General features: G+C 30.5%; 2 protein-coding genes across 3 annotated transcripts; one reads left to right on the plus strand and one right to left on the minus strand.

Annotated features, from left to right (window-relative positions):
• Positions 1-1,805: 1,805 nt before the first annotated feature.
• Positions 1,806-3,726, plus strand: LOC141456802 (uncharacterized). The gene is made up of 4 exons (XM_074133095.1): positions 1,806-2,179; positions 2,586-2,676; positions 2,803-2,921; positions 3,002-3,726. Exons 1-4 carry the CDS (start codon positions 2,032-2,034, stop codon positions 3,136-3,138), a joined length of 495 nt encoding a protein of 164 aa, XP_073989196.1. The 5' UTR covers positions 1,806-2,031; the 3' UTR covers positions 3,139-3,726.
• Positions 3,727-7,612: 3,886 nt separating this feature from the next.
• Positions 7,613-17,912, minus strand: Past1 (putative achaete scute target 1). Of its 2 annotated transcripts, XM_074133007.1 has the most exons (8): positions 16,927-17,912; positions 16,716-16,824; positions 16,176-16,340; positions 15,833-15,983; positions 12,413-12,475; positions 10,144-10,314; positions 9,471-9,745; positions 7,613-8,536 (listed from the first exon to the last, which is right to left on the minus strand). In XM_074133007.1, the coding sequence occupies exons 1-7, from the start codon at positions 17,724-17,726 to the stop codon at positions 9,543-9,545; spliced, it is 1,662 nt and encodes a 553-aa protein (XP_073989108.1). In that variant the 5' UTR covers positions 17,727-17,912; the 3' UTR covers positions 7,613-8,536; positions 9,471-9,542. The 2 variants fall into 2 exon arrangements, with proteins under 2 accessions (XP_073989108.1, XP_073989112.1); XM_074133011.1 differs by lacking the exon at positions 12,413-12,475 and having other exon boundaries at positions 16,927-17,909.
• Between the last annotated feature and the right edge of the window lie 113 nt (positions 17,913-18,025).

The following is an 18,025-nucleotide window of genomic DNA, read 5'->3' on the forward strand; positions in this document are numbered from 1 at the left end:
TTTTTTCAGCTTCATTTGGGCACTGTAATAATTCTTAAAACAGTTAATTATATTTAATTATTATTCAAGACTAACATTAGCCTCGTTATGTAGTTTTTGATGTGAGATAATTAGGGATTCGTTAATTGCTGATTACTAGAAGGACAGGCATTAAACTAAAAGAAGTTATCGTCTACCAAACAACAAGCAGACGGTTAAATATGTTTTTTTAATTTATTTAATGAACAAAAAATTTAGTAGACACTAAAAAACATAAACAATGCATAAAATTCTCATTAATATAAATATTTTCCTCGAGTGCCGCTTGAATGGTTCAAAAAGAGCTTCAAAATTTTGTAGTTTATGTAGTGATTGTGATTGATCTTGAGTAGTAGTTTTTAAAAATAAGGAGACAAGTGAATGGTGCTTTTTCTGTAATTTTGCAATGAATTTGCCAAATGGATCCATTTGAAGCTGATCTAATGGCGTACTTAAGCTTAAACGTCAGTTGGGATTGTAATTTTTTCTAAATTAATAATTTGGATCAGAGGGAATGTGTCGCATCCTATCAACATTATTCACATTAATTTGATCTCTTTTTTCTTTTTAATATGAAATGTTAAGTAACAATAAAATTCAATTATATTCGTAAATTATGGTAAGAAAAAGTCATGTGAGGTTCATAGAGATTCTTTAAGTAAAGTGAAACTGTCGAATATTGGCGAAAACTATCTTCGAAGACGATCTTAACTTAATAAAAAATTTCTTGAAAATTGAGAATATATTTACATGTTGGTCACTCACTAGACTTATATAGGACCATTAACATTTAACTATGTTGACGACTCACTAGACTTATATAAGACCGTCACACACTCCTATCTAACTTATTTTTTACCGCATTTCATATAAGTTGTTTATGTATTAGTCTATTATTTTTTAATCTGTTTGCTACCCATCTCCATGTTAGTAAAGTAAGTACATAATTTGACTACTCCTTTTTCACCTTTGCTATTCCACTTTGGTGGAACCTCGATCTGTAGGACGTTTCTGGATTAGAAAGATCTCACGAAAGGCTACATTACTCAGTTAATTTGTGATTAATTGAGGTTACTCGATGCGGATAGAGAGAATGTGATTTATTTCTCATTTATCAGTGTTTTCCGTGAGCTGGTAACACTTTGCAAGTTTAAAGTATTACTTGTTACTCCTCCAATAGACAATAAATTTATTATTAATAAATTACTACTAAAATGTTTTAAAGATATTAATCACGTTGGCGTCTTATTTTTTATAATTAACACTAACCGGTATTTATTATATAAAAAGTACTGATAATTTCTAATTTTATCTATTCACATTCTATAGCGATCCTACACGTAGAGTAGGGAACATAGTGATCTCATATGAATATTTCTGGTGAAAACTTAAAAACAGTATTTATTTAACAGGAATGGGGTTGGTTAAAGTCAAAAAATAAGTTAAAATTATTGAAACTATTATAATTAATACATAAATTAAATTGGAATCAAGAAATGATTTTCTACTTTATTAGTAGACTAAAAATAACTTTTTTTGATAACTTGTGGGGACGTTAATTAATCACGATTTTCACTGTATGCCTAAATAAATGTTATAATTTACCAATTTAATTTTAAATAATGAAGTGTGCTATTTCCTTCAGCTCTCTTTATCACTTTAATTTTATCTGAGCATGTTATTTATTTTTAGCACATTTAGAAGTCTTCCTGCTTTTTGCAGAGCTATATGTTTGTGTACAAAATTGTGAATGAATAATATTTGGCACAAAGTCATCGATTAAACTCTTCAACTGCATACTACATACATTCACCATACTGAGCATGCCCGGGCTGGTTTTGTAACCAAAATAGCCACTTCTCTTTAGAAATACCAGTTCTTACTGTAATTTTATATATATGAATATATAGATATATATTTAATAGTGTCTTATCCGTTACTAATAAAAACGAAATATAAGTAGCAAATTAAATAGTATGCTGGAGGAATCTAACTGTTGGACGACAGTCCGAAATGGATCAAAAAATTATGTATGCATTCAGGGGATGGATTGCTTTTGTAGCATTTATGGATCTTGGAGTGGCATTTAGATCGTTCATTGAAAAGAAGTGCATAATTGGAGAGTATTCATTCACAAAAACTGATGGTCTTATTGAACAGGGTAAGAACTATAAATAGAGACAAAACAGACATAAAAAGTATTAAGGATTTTGACAGATGATTATTTTTATTTTGTCTACTACTTAGTAATTTATTTAGTAGAAATTTAATTAATAAAGATTGATTGTTAAAATTTGTAAAAGCAAATATTTTTATATTAATAGAAAAAATAACAGGACGTTTTCTTTGTACATTTTTTTCATATTTAGTTTTGATACCAATTTTATTTTATGATACGAAAAGTCTACACTTTTTATTTAGAAAATGTTGAAAAACTTTCTCTTTTGTTCAGTAAATTATAATTAGTATGATAACTACTCACAATTATATTGTACACTTTAGTTCTGTAGGAAATGAATTTGATTTTAATTAAATGGAATATTTGAAATTAACAAAATGACATTTAGATGATCCAACATTGCCGAGAGTATTGGGAATGTATTCAGTGCTCAAAGCAGTTGCGCTTATTCATTGCACTGTATTTATCCATTATATTCCGTAAGTAAATTATGCTACCTGATAGTGTCTTGTAATGTTTTTGTAATATATAGTTATATATTTATTTAGTGACAGAATATGTTTTACATAATTTTATAAATTTAAACTAAATGATTACAATTTCAGGGTGATTAGTATGGGCATTTGTTCTATTTTGTTGACAGTCTTAATGTACCTGACTGAAGCTCTGTATTTCCAATCAGCCACTCTTAATTTTTATATAGTTTTTCCGTGTGTCCTAAATTGTGCGTATTAAATGGTTCTTTAGAATTTTGATACATATATATTTATATCCATTTTTTAAATTGTGATTTTCAAATTCTAGGTTTGACAATGATAGGGTTGTGCATTGTCCCGAAGAAATATTTAAATGCACCAACGGTGGCAGAAGATGAAAATGCTGAATTACTTAGACAAGCTACAGCTTTCAAAAAGCGAAAACAGCCAAGAAAAATCAGCTAAATTTAAAAGATAATTAGTGAAAAACAATTATGAAACAATTTAGGCAATAATTCAAACTTTAGATATATTATTCAAATTACCATTAATTTCTTTGGCTTTCTCAGAGAAATCGGATAAAACTTGCCATTGTTGAGAATTTCCTGTCGTGAGTATTGGCTGCGCAATTTTTCTCTATTATGAATTACTTTTCTGCAAATACTTCGTTGACTAATAGCCTAATATTAAAGCATTAAACATTTTATTAAATGATAATTTTAATGTAATAGTCTTAAATTCATTGTATTCAAATTTATTTTAAAAAATGTTATACAAAAATTATAGTAACAGATTTTTTAAACTTTTGATAGTGAGTATTCACACCGAATAAGAAAATAAATTAAGCTAATTGAATTTTATAACATTCAAAAAGTTTATAACTATTATTGATCTTCAAATTACACTACCTAATTAATAATTAGACACTTGTAATAATAAATGCTCACAGCAGTGCTTCTTTAATTATGTAGGTTTTTGTAATTATTATAGTGTTAAAAAAAATTATATTATTAGAAATTACATTTTTCTAAAAATTAAACACTTGTGCCCTTACATCTTTATTTGGTTTCTAAATACTCTCTAAGATCTTATAATTAACTAATGAAATGAGAATAAAAATCAGAAATTGATTAAACACAAACAAAACTTGAACATTTATGAAGGTAATCAGACAAATGATTTCCAAAAGTTACTGAAAAAAAAAAAAACGGAGAAAGAAGTTAAAATCAAAATTAGAGGTGTGCGAAAGATTCTCTTGTAGTATGAGATAAATTTTATTTATTAGATGCAATATACAGGCGGTAAAAGTACCTATTATGGAATACCACAGGACCTCCCACCATCTGCGGAGTACTTGCCTGGAACTGGAACCATTTATCATATTTTAAGTCAGGCGAGGTTACACCATTACCATTTATAAGTCAGACCATTATTGCTCCCTACCAGCTCTCTCCTAATTAAACATTTATTTTCCTGGCCTGATTGGTTGCTTCCCTTTGCCCGGAGAAGTCATTGGATTTAATGTAACCCATATTTAACTTTTTTACTTTTATCCACCTCTAAAAATCTGCACAGGTACGCTCAAAGATGGTATGATCTGAATCACCCAGAACACTCAGGCAATGAAATCAAGGCGGTTTTTCTCTCCTGTCCTACGTAAGTACGACGTAAAATATATATGTCCACTGAGAAACTTGGTAGTCGGCGTCACTGAATAATCTCTTATCCGCACACCCTACCTCACTCAATGAACCTCGCCGTCTAAGTGTCCTCTCGTCTCTTGGTTCCAGGCAGTCAACAGATTTGGAAAGTAAAGGTCCTTCTCCTGATAATATGCTAGAATCCGCCCTCCGTGTTTACACCGTATTCCTTCTCCTTTCCAGGAGATCTTCAGGAAATCTCCCACAATGGTCACGGCCAGCTCCAAAAACTCATAATATCCACGGGAAATATAGGGTTCTAATTCAGATGCCTGTTCATAGATTTTCATCTTAGAAGTTTCTTAAAGCAGTACGGTGAAGGAGTGTTGTTTATAATAATAGAACACTGTTTGGAGGCTGGCAATGCACTGCATAACGCCACAGATGTTGACTTATCTTAAAATAAAGCCTTCATTTGAAGTTAAAAAATAAAAAATCAATAAATAACAACTAAAAACATTTTTTTCGTTGAAGAGATATCAGTTCTTAGTTGAAATTGGATGACAATGTTAAAGTATGGCAAAACAGACAATATTGTGACTACTATTCGGAAAGGGTTTTCCTGGAGTAAATCCAATAGAAAAACTCCGTATTATTATTATTGTTAGTTGACCAGTAGTCTCAAAACTTCTATGCTACAATCTAGTTTAAATAAGAAATAATCGCGAGACCTGTAAGGCTAATATGTGTTGTGGTACTGGGTTCGATTCCCGGTTTTAGGCCTTGGATTTTTATTTAATGGTTAATAAGAGAAATTTACAGTAAATTATGTTTGCCACGGCACCTCATTGGTAGTTGGACGTAAAACCCGCCTGAAAAAAAGGCATTACTTTATTTTTACTTTGAATAAGAAATAATCCTAAATTTTTCAATAAAAAGAATTTCGAAAACCCATTAAAATAAAGCCAGAAAGAATAAAAAAATATTCATATGTTAGTCTTTAATCAAAACCCTGTCACTAAAGGTTCACTAACATTATGATTTTCTCTAAACGAAATTTAGGTAATACAGTTATCTTGAAACGTGAGGTATGTTATCAAAAGTTAAATCATTTCAACACTTCAAAATCAAACAATTATAGTAAGTGCAGATTGCATGACTTTAAAATTCCGATGAAATCAAGACCGTAGGAGGAACGAATTGATCTCCTTGATTTTTTGTACATAAACCGAAAGTACTGCGATCGTGCCAAACTTTCGATTTCGAGTGTTCACTGGAATATTCGTTTGGAATTCTCTGAGCTCAAAAAAGTGGTTCCTAGAAAATGTTTTGGGTGTGAACAAAATATCTCAAAACTAAAAACTGCAGGAAACTGATAAGATTACATAGTACACAAGAATAATTATATTCTAATGAAACTATTTTACCACTCTCACACAATTGTAACATATGAAAGACATATACAATATGCGAAAACTTAAATTTAGAGATAGAAGTTTCCTATATTTGTGCTAAATTTATCAAATTTATTTCATAAAACATTGTGAGGAGGGAAATTGAACCGTAAAGCCACAGTTGAGTTGAGAAAATTTAATGTCAGAATATAATTGCAACGTATAATACATTTTAATCTGATATCTGTCTTTTCACAATGAAAAGGCCTTTAAGAGTTTCAAAAATTGTTTTTTACTTCCTCATTACGTTTCGATCTTATGCTTTTTCGAACTTCCCAACCTTTTTTATTTATCTAAAAAAAGACTCTATAACCATTTTTTAAAGTTGTACAAATCAGAAAGAAATTATTGTCATAAAAAATGATATATACACTTCAATCAGACATAATACATAATTAAATGTGGAGAGACCATAAGATTGCTGAAGTACAATTAATGAAAATTGATTAGTTCTATCAGTAATAATTCTCAAAGAAAACCACATATTTTGTGATAAGATAAAGGTTTGGGCTTGGCATGTACTGTAAATACGAGAATGAGGGTGCAAATCTATTTAAAAGTACGAATTCATAGAATGGTAATATAAATTATTTTTATTTTTTTAACGAATTAATGCATTTAATCAACTTCTTATCTATAAATGCGTGGGGGCAAATAATCACTCGTCTTACTCTACCAATTAACTACAATACTTAAAACGTTAAATTAATAAGTTATCTACAAGCTAGATTTAGATCAGTTTTATATTAACAATAAACTATCTTATCTGTTCAAAACAATATTTATTATGATGAGCAATATAGCGATAACACGCTGGTTTTTCACAGAAAGAAACAGTATAATTATAAAAATAAAATAATTATTCTTTTAAAAAAAATCGATCAACCCGAAATGAACTGAAAAAAATTTTTGAATGTTAACGGACTTTATCCTAGGTCGGTAGCTGATGTTTTTCTTTGGAGTAGATACGAAAATAGATGGACTTAGGATAGGATAGGGTTTCCTTTCCCATTGAGGAATAATTCCAAACTGCTGGCCCTTAGATTTTCTCTTCTAGTAGCTTCTTACAGCTCTCTGTCGTGATGGAATGTTATTTGTGTCGAGAAAACATAACCGGGCGCCAATGACCTTAGATTCTGACTTAGATGCAGGGACCTTTAAAGGTACGAATTGAGTAGGTGAGGGTTTATAGATAATCGTGATGCAAGAATTAGCCAAAAAGATATTAAATGGAGTAAATGTGGCCACCAAGATACAATCTGATTAGAATTCTGAAGTCGGTAAAAGAGATGAATAAAAACTTAAAATGACCGAGTTCAAGACCAATTAGTATTTACCTCTACGACCATGCTTGACAAATAAGATTTTGATAGATGTAGAGAAAACTAAGCACAATACAATACGAAATGAGGAACTTGTACCAACCCTTTTGATCTACAGTGGGGGACAATAGGCAGGTGAAATAGTTGGCCGAAAAAAAAAAGGTAATATATAAAGGTCAAATAGGAAGGCTAGAGACCAAGAGACAGAATGAGAATGCATTAGGCGATCTGTACAAATGAGGTTTTAATCGAAGGTATCCCTTGAAAGAATGATTAAAGAAAGAGAGTATCCAATTGTTTGCTCTCATTATCTATAACTCGACTACAGACCTGAGTTTTGAAGAAGACTTTCTATAAATTTAAATAGGGCCCTGAAGTCCAGTCACTAGTCCCATATTGAGATTTTGTACTAAGATACTGTACTAATTCTTTTATAGTTTTACAAAATGCGCATTGACTTTTTAATTGGGTCTTGAAGTCACACGACCAAGGCTTAATAAAAACTTTTAGGTTAAAATGAATGTTCTCAAGTTTCAACATCAGTATATTTTACGTTTAATGCATGTTACAATGGCAGTAAATGTACATTTTTTGTTCCTATGCTGAGGCTTGTGCAGGATGTATTAATAAATTAACGGATTTACTCCAATACTTTTCAGCACATCTTTTTACATTTTTTTTAATTTATAGATTTACTATTAATGTGCTCTCAACACAAATATTTATTTTAAAATAATAAATGCAAACATTGTTTCAAATTTTAATTACAATATAGTTAAAAGGATTTATAATTTACATAATTACAATTGCCGCGTTATCAAGTTTTTTTAATATAGTTGTCTTGAAAAGGAAAAGTACGCAGGAAATTGGAAATCTTATACAATTTTCATTTTGCTAATGAACTTTAGCGTTTTAGAATTATGGGTCCAACATTCAGATAATGAAACACACGAGATTCATTCATAGCAATATTCATAACAATTCTACTTAGGCAATTTATATAATAATAATAATTAAATTTGTTCTTAATACATTTCTCTTTCTTTTACAAAATCACAATATCCATATCTCTTTGGCTATTTTAAATTAATATAATTGACAGTTTTCCAAATATCATTTACTTAATAGATTTCTAATATGTTTTGTATAGATAGAAAATATAATTAAAAATACATAATAATAGAACTAAATTTAAAAGGAAAGAACTAAAATAAAATAAAAATTATTGCATAAAAAGATAGCAAGAAGACTGATAAAATAATGCACTCCCTATCACATATAGCACAATGCTTTAGCAAAATATATGTAAATATATTTAATAAAATTCTAATTAAATTAACGAATATTAAGCAATAAATAAAAGAAGGTGTGTTGCTCTCTTATCACGCATCTTGGTCTCTGTTTTTGGCCATTAAGGGTATTTTTTTTTTAAACTGAGACGGCAAATCTGAAGATAAAAAAACAAACAAACAAAATTAGCTATGTAACAAACTTATGCATCCCAAGATTTGTACCTTGGCTTACAAGGCCAAGTTTAAGACTAGTTTTAAATAAAGCACCAAGCATCTTAGCTAAAAAAAAGAAATAAGTATTAAACACTAACAATATATACAGGGTTAATTAGACTGTCTCAATGAAATTAAACAAGAGGGAACATTCAGAGTAAATGTTAAACAATCCCAGAAATTAATCTCTTACAAAAACACCTTCAGTAATAATTTATTTGTTGAGATATTGAAATTAATTATGGACGGCTCTGACGTACTGGTAATGAGCATTAACTTGTAAAGTGGGAGATCCTAGTTCGAGTCGCGCTTTTAGTTACTTTTCATTTGATAAAAAAATTGTATACGTTAAGTATTTGCTTTCAGCCTCGCCAACAAAAGGCTAATTTCGTAATTGCACTTATAACCCCACCAGGAAAAAGTGTTTAAATAAATTTTATTGACAGTCGAATTAATGGGGAACCTAAACATTCTAAGAAGTACCTACTCTTTTGTCCAAGAGGGAAAAATATGATCAAGCATAATAATCAGTTCGTTTACAAATTTTATCCAACCCTTCTCATTTCTAAAATCAATGTTAAAGAAGATAGTTCAATCTTTAGGACTAGGATGTATAATAATGAAATGGTCGCAGAAATAATAAACAATTCACTTGCTTCTTTAATTTTCAAAAATACTAGTACTTTTGAAAAAAATAAAATACATAGTAGTAGTATACTGCGATACATAGTGCAATTTTTTCTTCCATTTTACTGTAAAAATATGTATAAATATATAAATTCAAATAAATAAATTTAATGAAATTCTTTCATTTTTTAAGAAATACTTTCTTCTTTTTAATGACCAGGGCATAAATTTAAAAAAAATTAAAATTACCTATGAAGGGAATAATGGTGACTAGTTGGCGTGGGCAAATTATAAGCAAAATCTAACTTCCTATGAGCCGTGTCATTGTCTTTTTGACGGTGGTATCAAATGATCTGGTAACGTTGCTGGCAAATCGTGTCCATCGAGCTTTACACTAATTAGATGCATTGCAAGAGCAAACTCATCACAGTCAAGAAATCCATCTTTATCAATATCAGACAATTTCCAGATTTTACCTAAAACTGGTTTAGGTAGTTTTGATTTCACCATTTCACTTTTGGCAGCTAGAAAAAGAGAAAACAAGAAATATTTTGAATATACTAGTTAATATATAAGAAAATTTCTAGACAAACGCCAGATTGAAGTAAGCAAGCGTTATATCACTCGTCCGACGTTAATATAAAATCTTAGAAACAAATTAAAAGAAATAATATTTAATTGAAAAAGCTTAAAAGTATAAAATTTCTTTTACGAAATTTTATTTAAATAATAAACTTCAGTAAATTTCATAAAAACAGTAAACTTTCCTTTCTTTTAAAAAGAATAACTTTAGTAAACTTCCTGTTTTGAAAAAAATAACAAAAAATGGTTGAATAAAAAGCATTAATCTGCTTTTAAAACAAAAAAAAATGGTAGGAAATATAAAAAACCCAAGGTTTAAATTAAAGCTTTAAACTCTAACCTTCACCAGAAATTTTTCCATTTACTGGACTAAGTGATTCAAAAATTGAATCAAATTTATATCGGACTTTGTTTACAATCCATTCAGGTTCTCCATGTCCTGCATCAATGCCTTCTCCTCTTTTATATCCAAAAGGACTAACAGTATCTTCTACACCTTCGAAAGCTCCTCCTGAAAATGTTTATAATTCTATGTTAACTTCACACTTAATCAGAGAGAGAGACTTCATTCGATTAACCAAATGATTACTTGATGACTATTTATTTCCCCTATTCCATTTCTACATATGCATTTCATGAAAGGATTCTATGGATTTATTATATCAAAATACCAAAATGATCCCACTCGCAAAAAACTCCTTAAATTTTTGTAAGACAATGTAAAAGGAATATGGTCATACAACATTATTTTATACTGTAGTAAGTAGGATGAATGATATCAATCACACAAGACAAAGCAAATAATGAAAGCTTTTATATACAGGGTGTTTATTTTAAGACGGCTCAAATGCATTTTATGCTTAAACGGTTGTTCTGAGCGAAAAATGGAAGAGGAAAAATTTGTTGTCCGTCACCTCTAGTTTCAGAATATGTGACTTGATTTTAGATTCCTGCCCGCATACGCGGCTGACGCGCGACCAAAAGTGAGGGTTCGCAGTTGACCCCCATTTTCATATACACAGTTTTAAAGAGTATAAAAAGTAATGAAAGAAACCGGAAACCGCAATTCGATATTTTCAAAATTAAAGGTGCTAGGCCATTTCAAAATCTGGTATTTTTAATCATATTTCAATTTTTTTAACTTGTTATCAAAGAGAAAGAAGAGCACGCGATAGGTCATTTTTATGTATTTTTTCATCCCCTTTCTACTGAAAATATTTCCAAGGCAATAAAGCTAGTATTTTTCTTAATATCGGGAAATAAGTCGTTTTCCGAGTGATTCTTCTAAGAAAAATCAAATGTTAAGAGCTTTAGATGTTCTCAAACATACCCAAAATGGCTAAAAAATAATTTTACATCTGATACAAACAAGAAGGTTTAATCATTATTTGGTAATTTTGGGAGAGTTGCGTTTAATTACCAAAAAAATTGGAAACCTCCTGCCTCATATTTGAGAGATCAATATCTTTCATGTAAAGGATCAAATTTACTCCTTAATTTATCAAATAATGCACTTTTGCAGCATGAACTGTGTCTTGAAAGGTGCCTCCTCAGACTCGCAAGCCAGGTTAGCCAGGAGGTTATCAACTGCTCTCTGTATCTGAAGAGGCACCTTTGAAGGCACAGTACATGCTTCACAAGTTGAGTAAAGTGCATTATTTGGTAAATTAAGGAATAAATTTGATCCTTTACATGAAAGATATTGGTCACGTAAATATGTGGCAGGAGATTTCCAATTTTTTTGGTAATTAAACGCAACTCTCCCAAAATTACCAAATAATGATTAAACCTTCTTGTTTGTAACAGATGTAAAATTATTTTTTAGCCATTTTGGGTATGTTTGAGAACATCTAAAGCTCTTAACATTTGATTTTTCTTAGAAGAATCACTCGGAAAACGACTTATTTCCCGATATTAAGAAAAATACTAGCTTTACTGCCTTGGCAATATTTTCAGTAGAAAGGGGATGAAAAAATACATAAAAATGACCTATCGCGTGCTCTTCTTTCTCTTTGATAACAAGTTAAAAAAATTGAAATATGATTAAAAATACCAGATTTTGAAATGGCCTAGCACCTTTAATTTTGAAAATATCGAATTGCGGTTTCCGGTTTCTTTCATTACTTTTTATACTCTTTAAAACTGTGTATATGAAAATGGGGGTCAACTGCGAACTCTCACTTTTGGTCGCGCGTCAGCCGCGTATGCGGGCAGGAATCTAAAATCAAGTCACATATTCTGAAACTAGAGGTGACGGACAACAAATTTTTCCTCTTCCATTTTTCGCTCAGAACAACCGTTTAAGCATGAAATGCATTTGAGCCGTCTTAAAATGAACACCCTGTATATATATGTAAGTAATGATCCTCTTTTCACGATGCCGAGCTAAGTGAACATACAAAATACAAAAGGCAACAAGATTCTATTAACATTCCCTTTCGAGCCAGACAATTATAAATAATAAATCCCTGGAATCAAAGCAGTAAAAGCATTAAAACTAGAATAATGAAGAGAAACAAACAATTCCAAATAGGATGGAAATACCAAATTTGGGAGTAATTAGGTAAAAACAAATAATTCCAGATTCTGGAAGGAGCTGTTTCGCTCACCAGTGCTTCTTGAATGCCATACCCAAACGCTTGGTAACTCTCCATTTAAATCTCCATGACCACCTGAATAAAAAAAAAAATTCTGTGTTCCACATTATAATAATAACTGTGGATACTCTGACTTACCGATAATTCATATCAGAGCGAAATATTATTGATGTATATATGTATTTACAATTTACCTGAAAGAAATCCTTTCTGTTAAAACATGATTTCGATTAGAATAAAATCCGTAGAAAGCAGTAATTAATTATCTCTGTTTTGAAATATCAACGTTTCAGAATTTATAAACATAAAAACTAGGAGTAAATCAATTAATCAGAACATTATAAAAGGTATATAATTTTAATAAAAGATTGAAATTATAACATCATAACAAAGATTTTAAAGCATCACATGAGTCAACGAATATCGCGAAGAACGCTCTAGCGATACACAATACTTTGAAGGATGAATGTAATGCAGAGGTAAGGAGAAGGCCGACAGCTTGCCAAGAACTCTCAGGTCCCGAAACGTTTTGCGGCATTTCACAAACTATTTCTACGTTTGAACGCCAATAATCTAAAGCCGAAGTGAGGGTCGAACTCCTCCCTTTCCTGGTGACCGGGCATTTTTTTAATGACACAAGGCTTATTAGAAGTTTTCTTCAGGAGCACGATGGGTGGTGCTCCATCTGGAATTAAGCCGAGCACTTCAAAAGATTTTGGGTGCCTACTATCAGAGAGAATGGCGATTAAGAAACAACAGAGGTGACTGAAAGTTTCAGCCTGAAAGACTTACGGAAGAAAAATGGCGGTGCCTTCGCCAGCACCCTTCATTTAACTATAATGAAGTTACACTCATTTATCATTTTTAAACCTGCACTTTGAGCGAGAAGCATTACAAGCGATTTTTTTTTAAGATGTCAATGTTTACAGAAACCTAAAAAGTGGAGATGAAAATAAAGTGGAGGGAGCACAATAAATATTAAAGTTCACAGAGCATCTTTATGACAAGAATTAAAAATAAGAAATTTCTGGTAAATAGCTTTATTGTTTGGCTTTAACCTTTGAAAGCTAACTGAATCTTATTTTAATTATATATATATGTGTGTGGATAAAACTTATATAAGTACTATAGGAATTTTTTTACTCAAGGATTACCTATCTCATTCTTTTTAGGGTGTGATGGGAACATAATTGAAGTTTCATTTGAGAGTTCGTAAAAGAACATAAAACGAACAAGTTAAATATAGTGTTTCTACAAAATAACGTAACACACAATGATGATGATTGCACAGACGAATACGGACGGAAACCGCATGAAAAGATAATTACTGTTCTAACGGAATATTAACAAAAGCATATAATAAAAATTCCAAATTTGATGAAAATTTATCCATCTCAATGTACTACAGGGGATCTTCTTGAGAACTTACATCATCACAGATAACTTTAAACATGACCTAATAGGAAAGACTTTCAACTATTTTAACTAAAAAAATAAACTAAAACTAAAAAAATTATTAGCGATAAGATAAACGTTACACTATACGATACATCTTCAGAGGGTTTATGTCCTCCTGGTAGTGACTATCGGTACATTAAATAAGATAAGACCTAAACGAGAAAATGAAATCTGAAATCTCATAAAAGCCCTGTAAGTGATAATGAATTAACAATGTGAAAACACAGAAAAATTATTAATAATAGATATTAGATATATTTATTTTTAGTATTTGTTCAAAAATGTATTTCCGTTAATATGATTTGTACAGTTTAATTTTTCTAGAATAGCTTTCTAAATAAAAAATGATATATATGTGTACATTTTTTTTTTCTCACTTTATTAGCCACACAACAAAAGTTGCATCAAGTAAATTTGATCATACTGGTTCAGTTCACTTGAAATGTAAGGGTTTTTGCAAATAAAATTATTTTAAATAAAATAAAAAAAAAAAATTGAATTCGTTGCGCCTTGAAAAAAATAAATAAATAAAGTGGAATAACTGATAAAATATAAATTTTATATAAACGAAACACGTTTCTTTTTTTCCAATGTACTCGTAATTGCATTAATTATACGATTACGAACTTATTATCATAATTGCATTAATTATATGATTACGAACTTATCACCTGTAAATAGGTTTTCCAGCTCATATGAATAAATAATTAAATAAAAATATAAAAATGGGTGCCAAATAGTGTAAAACAATTTTAAATAATTCAGTTTTAAATAAAAATTAATTATGACCGAACACAATCAAATTTATTTCATATTTTTATTTTTGATCAAATATTAAACGCTTTTCTGTTTAGTTATTCGTGTTAACAAGCTGTGGGTTATTTAATGTTGCAGATTCATGACTGTACTGTTCACAATTAAAACTGTCTGGCAAGACAGTTTGTGTTAGAGTACTATCAAGTATTGTTGTGTAAGAGGGCCGTGCTGATGAGATGTAAGTCCGCCTGAAGCCGACGCTGTTAAAAAAAAAAAAAAAAAAAAAAAAAAAAAAAAAAAAAAAAAAAAAAAAAAAAAAAAAAAAAAAAAAAAAAAAAAAAAAAAAAAAAAAAAAAAAAAACTGCAAACATTTACAAAGCCATCTTTTTCTGTAGTTGAAGTACAGAAATTTTTTCGAAAGTACTGCTAATTTTATCGATAAAATCGCTAAAAACTGCAAATTTAATCGTTAAAATAAACTGCCGCTCAACCGATATTATCTTATAACTTGGAATTTTACCTCACTCTGTCCGCAAGTTGAATTCAATTTCTGTATTTCAAACTGAACAATCAATTTTGATGATGGTTGAAAGTCAGAACCTGGCCGGCCAGGAAAAAAAACCTGGATAACATCAGCGATAAAAGTTACAGATCTAAAATTTAACTTACAATACATACATACATACATACAATATGCATAAGAAGTTAAATAGAAATCGTACAGTTTTTTTGAGAAAATTCTATAACAATGAAAAATCAATTCGATAAAGTGGCGATTTCGGTTAAATGATTCGGACCGGAACTTTAAATCGCAATTTCGGTGACACTTTGACGAAGTATCTATCATTTTTTAACTTAAGGCGACTTTTTTATTTATACTACTGCTTACACACACACACACACACACAAGGGGACCTTCTGATATTTGCTAGTGAAAACTTAAATTCAAAAACTTGCAAGATTGCATGACAAGAAATGAAAGAGAATAAAAAGAATTCAACTTCAAATTAATAAAAACTAGTAGGGACGAGTTAGTGAACTGGATTTCAATGCGGAGATACCGGGTTAACCCTTTATATGGACAAAAGGCTGTCCACAGGCTGGTAGTGTCCAGAAAGCGCCAATGATCCTAAATGAAGCGATTTAAAATTTAAAATAAAAACACGAATAAGTAAGCTCAACAATTAATTAACTAAAAAAGAAATGAAGAATTCTTACCCGACAGATTTGAAGGAGCAGCAACAATATCTTCTTGAGGTATTTGCGCCATCAATCTAGATATGTCTTCTGCTAGCATTTTATCAACTACTTCCAATAACCTTGGCTTTAGCAAATTAAATTTGGTAAAATCGTGATTGACAAGGGTTTCCTAAAATAATAATAATAATAATAAACATTCAGAATTTGTAATTTATTAAAGAAAATCCCTTCTATGAGCAAAAGATCATAAAATGATAAACAATTTACATATTTAATTCTAATGATGAGTCTGCAAACAATAAAGTTTGTCGCCATTAATATATGTATAACTAAACAACATATTACAAATTCTTTAAAAGACCTGCATTTTTTTAATATCAGGGAAATCGCCAGGTGATATCTGCTGCTCTCGTTGAATTTGTTCGTAAATTGCGCTTATTCCTTTTATTAATTCTTTTTTTTTCCCATCTTTGCCAAACACCGAAGGCATGTCCTTTCGTAGAGAACTAATAATATAAGCATGGACCTAATAAAAAAAAAAAAAAAAAAAAAAAAAAAAAATAGGTTACTTCAATGAATGCATATTAATGATAAAATCAGTCTAAATCACCTTGATAAAAAATAAATCATGATCCATTATGTAAAGAAATGGGAGTTATGCAAATAAAAGGCTTCACAAGTGAAGTACAATAGGAACAATGCAGGTATAGGATCACAATATCAGCGGTATAATAGTTTAGCACACTGACTTTTAAATTGCTTAACTTTACTCAATCTAAATCTAACGCACTGAACAATCCAAGCAAAATCCAAATATTTACTAATTTATCATAAAATGCAATTACTAATCAAATTTAGCGGTCTAATAACAACACTAATAAAACAAAAAAAAAAATCTTACCTTTGCCAAACGAGCCCTCTTAATTAAATCATTCAATTTTCTTAAAGTAGCATTGCGCGGTAAAGACTGCAAATCTCGAAACAAATCTTGTTCTTCATCTTCGAATAGTCTAAAATAAAGTTAATATTATTCTAATAACAGAAAATAAAACCATAAAATCAAGAAACGATAATAAGCTGTTTCTTATAAAAATGAAACTAATATAATTTACCTTCTATTTGTATCGAAACGTAAAGGTTGGTCCCAAAATGAGCCGATATAAACCCGAGCAACTTCAGGTGTCTGCAATACTTTACCCAAAGACCACATTAACGCACCATAAACTCTCATTAATTGCTGATGATCCACCATATCAGCCTTGTTCAAGACGATTCTAATTTTATCATCATGACCTCTCAATGCTTCTATACTCCGTCTAAATTCATCAGAAATATCTAATTTGTGCGCATCAAATAACAAAATAATTCTGTCTACCCTTTCAGCAAACCATTCTAAGACGCCTGTGAAATCATATCCACGATCAACTCTCTGCTTTTCTCCCGACAATATCCCAGGTGTGTCTACAATTGAAATTCCTTTAAGTACTGGTGAATTTACTGAAGAACACTGAAACCTGTTGAGAAAGGCATTGCCAAATTTTGTAAGAGGCCTAAACTGCTTTTTTGGGTCGACTACTAATGCATTTCCTGGAATAATTCCCTCTTTATCATCGTACATAACAGCGATAAATCGATCCGTTGTTGGTTCAGGACCTATTCTAATTCCAGGAAACTCCCTTTCCAGTAAGTACTTAATAAATGTTGTTTTACCAGTGGAGTACTGTCCAACAAGCAATATCATAGGTTTGGCGTCGAAATCCGGGTCATCTAACTGCGGTGAATGAAAATCATGAAACTGATAAGCTATTTCCAATGGAAGCAACTTTGTTTTATAAATTTTTTTAAGACCCTCCACAACAGTATCATATATCTCTGGGGATTTACTATCATCTCGAGTTAACCAACTGAACATTATTATCACAGTAACACAACACTGTATAGATCAAAGAATTTATTCAATGCAACCACTATAAGAGAAGATTGGCGTGGGTTTGTATCAATTTACTTTTTAAGATTCATGAGATAAAACTAGCAAATTACTGTTAACACATCCATACTAAGCAGCTGTCAAACATTGAATGCCTAATGCCTTTCTTCCATGGGCATGAAGCGAAACAAGTGCGTGTAATTCAGGATGACCAATAACAAGTGTGCCCATTACGTGTCACAAATATGAATTGCAAAAACCAACAAAATTATTTAAAGCAAATG

The sequence above is a fragment of the Rhodnius prolixus genome, unplaced genomic scaffold, assembly GCF_049639745.1.
Source record: "Rhodnius prolixus isolate KJV_2025 unplaced genomic scaffold, Rpr scaffold_1, whole genome shotgun sequence".
Classification (NCBI taxonomy): domain Eukaryota; kingdom Metazoa; phylum Arthropoda; class Insecta; order Hemiptera; family Reduviidae; genus Rhodnius; species Rhodnius prolixus.

Coding starts and splice junctions, on each gene's coding strand:
- LOC141456802 (XM_074133095.1), top strand. CDS start 2,032: ATGGATCAAAAAATTATGTATGCATTCAGGGGATGGATTGCTTTTGTA. Junction 2,180..2,585: donor TGATGGTCTTATTGAACAGG/GTAAGAACTATA, acceptor AATGACATTTAG/ATGATCCAACATTGCCGAGA. Junction 2,677..2,802: donor GTATTTATCCATTATATTCC/GTAAGTAAATTA, acceptor TTACAATTTCAG/GGTGATTAGTATGGGCATTT.
- Past1 (XM_074133007.1), bottom strand. CDS start 17,726: ATGTTCAGTTGGTTAACTCGAGATGATAGTAAATCCCCAGAGATATAT. Junction 16,825..16,926: donor CGTTTCGATACAAATAGAAG/GTAAATTATATT, acceptor ACTTTATTTTAG/ACTATTCGAAGATGAAGAAC. Junction 12,476..15,832: donor TGCTCCTTCAAATCTGTCGG/GTAAGAATTCTT, acceptor TTTTTTATTCAG/GTGGTCATGGAGATTTAAAT.